Here is a 3,495-nt window from a genome sequence, read left to right as displayed (position 1 = left end):
CAATGATGTATGCAGATTAGTGTTTAATAATGCCTCTGCTACCCTTCTTCATTTTAAACCGAGGGCTTTCCATCACCTTTACCCCACCATAACTTATGTTGTGTGCTTCTCGTACTGCTCCAAGCCTCGAGCGGCGAGCCAGTATCCAACATCACGCGGATGAGACAGCTGTCCGTGAGCGGAGATCTGGCTTCTGCACCAGGCTTTGTTTAAAGGCTGTCTAGTACAACGGACATTTGCTCCAAGGGGTCCTGTTAACCGGATTTGCATATGCCTACCCAGAATCCCCTGCAGTGGCGGGTAGCGCTAAATGTTAAGGATTTCTGGTGGGTGTATCCAGATTAGTGTTTATTAATACCTGCGCTAGAAGTGTGATGATGTCATACATTTGCATATTCATCAGCCAGTCCTTATACCCAGGAACTCTGGATATGCCCTGCAGGCTCGGTGCATCAAAGCAGCTTTTCAGCTCAATCAATTGAAACAGATTGCAATTTTAACATTAAAGAGCGTCTATTGTTAGTAAATGACTGTTTTTTCTATAAAGAAAGGGATTACACCCAAATTTCCTGCATTTGCGGTATTTTCATTACACTCTTTTGTACATTTTCTCAAAATGTATTCATCTGCTTCCCGTTAGCTTTTGTGTATCTTAAGAATGCACACGGGACTTGCCGATTTCCAGCATGCAGCACACGGGTCTACATCACGCCGTGGTATATTGTTTCAGAATCTGACGTCACTACATGCGTACATGGAATCCGAGGATGTCTGGTAGGAAACATCCATTGCATTGAGACCGTGCCAATAAAAATCCCCCGAGAGGGAAATTGGAGAGAGTTTATTGACAGCGAGCATCTAATGACTTCGGGAAGAGGGAAGAGAACAATTAATGTAGAGAAAAGACAGAGGAAAAACAACTACAGAGGATTCCTACATTTGCATGGTAATGACGATCTGACGATCTGACGGGGTGGAGGGGGACCTGCTTTGATTCACCAGGAGTAAGGGGGGGGAGAGGCGTCCATACAGGAAAACTGCAAATGAGAGGGAAGAGACGGGGGGGAAAATAGACCTTCATGTTAGGAAAACAAAGAGAAAACACGTATGATGCAGAACATTTAGAGCGCATATATCGTTTGCCATTCAGTTCTCCAGAATTTTGGCCTCTTCTCCTGTCCCGGAATCCACCCTCCTCATATTGAATACATTATTCACATCAGCGGGTACTCGTAACAAAGAGGTTCATGTGCAATGACTCAGCTGCAGTTTTAGGTGTGTGTGAGATCATCCTACTGCGCCACGGTAAAATGACCTCATACCACCAAAGAGAGCCCGACAAACATCAACATTCTATCGCAGATCTTTTCGATTCTTTTGTAAGCTCTGGTTTCATCAAAGACGGAGAAGAACAAACAAGAGGATGCCAGCCTCTGATTAAAAAATAATAAAGTCATGGTTATTTCTAGGAACGTGATGCTTTTGGGAACTTCTAATCATGCCTTTTATTTGGCCTTCATTGATTCATTTATACTCATCTATCTGACAGCAGCAGTTCACAGAGGCAGCTACTCAAAAATTGATTATCTCCCATGAAGACTAAGAAGGTATGTCTATTCCATGGTGCCCATCGAGCTTGGCATCCTATACAGCTTCTTCTACACTCAGAAACCTACAGGTCCGTCCTGGATTTCAGATTCACATTGTATATTTATCACGGCTTGCTTTTTTTCATACTATTTTCCCACTCTGGCCGTCAGCATCTAACACACCCTAAGAAACAAAGCTCACATAATGTAACCACGAATGACCGCGTTGTGGCCAAGTCGTTTAGGAGTTATTGCGCACAACATCTGGAGTTCCAGAAATCTTCATCTCTTTCATTGATAGTCTCGTTTGTCTGCTGGTCCCTCTAGCATTTCTGACCCCTTTCTGACATCTTTGTCAATTTTGCCCCCTCTCGTGCCGATGACCACCAGCTGGTATTGTCAAGCGCTCTGTGGAACAGTTGACCATAATTTGCCTTTACTGATCCATTAGAACTGCCAACCTGTCTCTGGCCTCGCTGACCCCAATATCACACTAACACACACATGATACTAAGAAGACAAGTTAACCAAAGACACATTTTGACACGTAACAATTTATCGAAAACAGGGATATCCCCCCACAAGACAAGCTGTCCAATGAAATGTACTGGGTTTTTTTTGTATACAGTGGATAGGCTTTAAATGGTAGTCACAAAGTCCTCAGGTTAGCCAGAAACACCTATTTTATTTATCCGTTAGAACATAAACATTCCATTCTCCAGAATGACTGGAAGATAACATTCAAGAGGTACCAGGTACTCAGTTACAATGCATCTTGGGTAAGAGAAAATTAAGGCCACTTCTGAGAAAGCTGGATGATGTAGGGGGATCTGTTTAGTCGAACCACGATGTTCCAGATGTTGTATGTGATTACACAGGCAGACAGCTACCTATGTTGAGGGGCAATAAGGCACTCTCGATTTTTAGTCCAAAAGTAGTCCAATCCACTTCTGCCCTGAAAAAAAAACCATTTACTCCTAGCCAGGAAAAATCTTAATTCGTGGCATTGTAAAGGAAAGTCTGCTACCATATTTACTGTTGGCCACTAAAACCGCATAGAGTCAGTTTTCTGTAATTTTTCGGCTTATACTCAATACTATGACAAATTCTACACACCCGGGAGTGAATGCACTTTCTACAGGGAAGAGAGCGTGTGATGTGCGTCTTCATCCAAAATGTTGAACAGCGTCCCGCTCTTTGATGCCAGATGGTTACGTCTGGTGTCGCCTCGTTGGCTGACGCACACACATACTGTACAGTTGCCCCAAGCTATAGTAGTCTATCCTTGTGCCGGGTAAAGACACGGTGTAATCACAAACCCCCTTGCTCCTCTGCTTCTGCCTCCTCTCGCCTCCTTTTTTGCCGCTCCCGTCGGGATCTCCAGCAAAGAAAGGCGGCTACCAGCAGAGCTGCTCCTGCTGCCAGGGCCGCCACCGACACCACCTTAGCTATGTCCATGTGTGGCCCCTGAAACTTGAAGGTGATGCATGTTGCTGCTATACCAATCACCAGTGCCACAGCCCCAAAGGGGAAAACGCAGCGGTGCCAGGACTTCTCTGCACCACCGGTGGCCAGAGCAAGTTTGTTGAGGGTGGCAGTTGAGTCTGTTGCTGTATCTCCTGGCGGAGGTGGCGGAAGGCCAGACTTGCCAGTCTGTAGGCAGGATAAGGAGTTAGACTTGCAGACAGTCATGGTTTTGGTGGCTGGGAAGAAGAAGCTCTCTTCCCCCGGTGTCTCTGCTTCTGAGTGCACAACCGTGCTGGGTTCCTCTTCTATGGAATTCGGGAGAAGCAGCTGCCCCTCTATTGTGATAGCTCCGGAGGGGGGAGGCTCTCTCTCTGTATCCTTCACTACTGTTGGCACACGAGCTCGGTGCCTTTATCTCTCTGTATCCAGTTCTTCTTCA

At 45.6% G+C, this 3,495-nt stretch overlaps 1 protein-coding gene across 1 annotated transcript; it reads right to left on the bottom strand.

Moving 5' to 3' along the window:
- Window positions 1-2,900: 2,900 nt before the first annotated feature.
- LOC149274981 (transmembrane protein 100-like) lies at window positions 2,901-3,281 on the bottom strand. The gene has a single exon (XM_089505003.1). It carries the CDS (start codon window positions 3,279-3,281, stop codon window positions 2,901-2,903), a length of 381 nt encoding a protein of 126 aa, XP_089361129.1.
- Window positions 3,282-3,495: the final 214 nt, after the last annotated feature.

Source organism: Sceloporus occidentalis, unplaced genomic scaffold (assembly GCF_023333645.1).
Source record: "Sceloporus occidentalis isolate IW3139 unplaced genomic scaffold, rSceOcc1.0.p SCAF_306, whole genome shotgun sequence".
NCBI lineage: Eukaryota > Metazoa > Chordata > Lepidosauria > Squamata > Phrynosomatidae > Sceloporus > Sceloporus occidentalis.
This window is presented reverse-complemented; position numbering and strand designations above follow the sequence as displayed.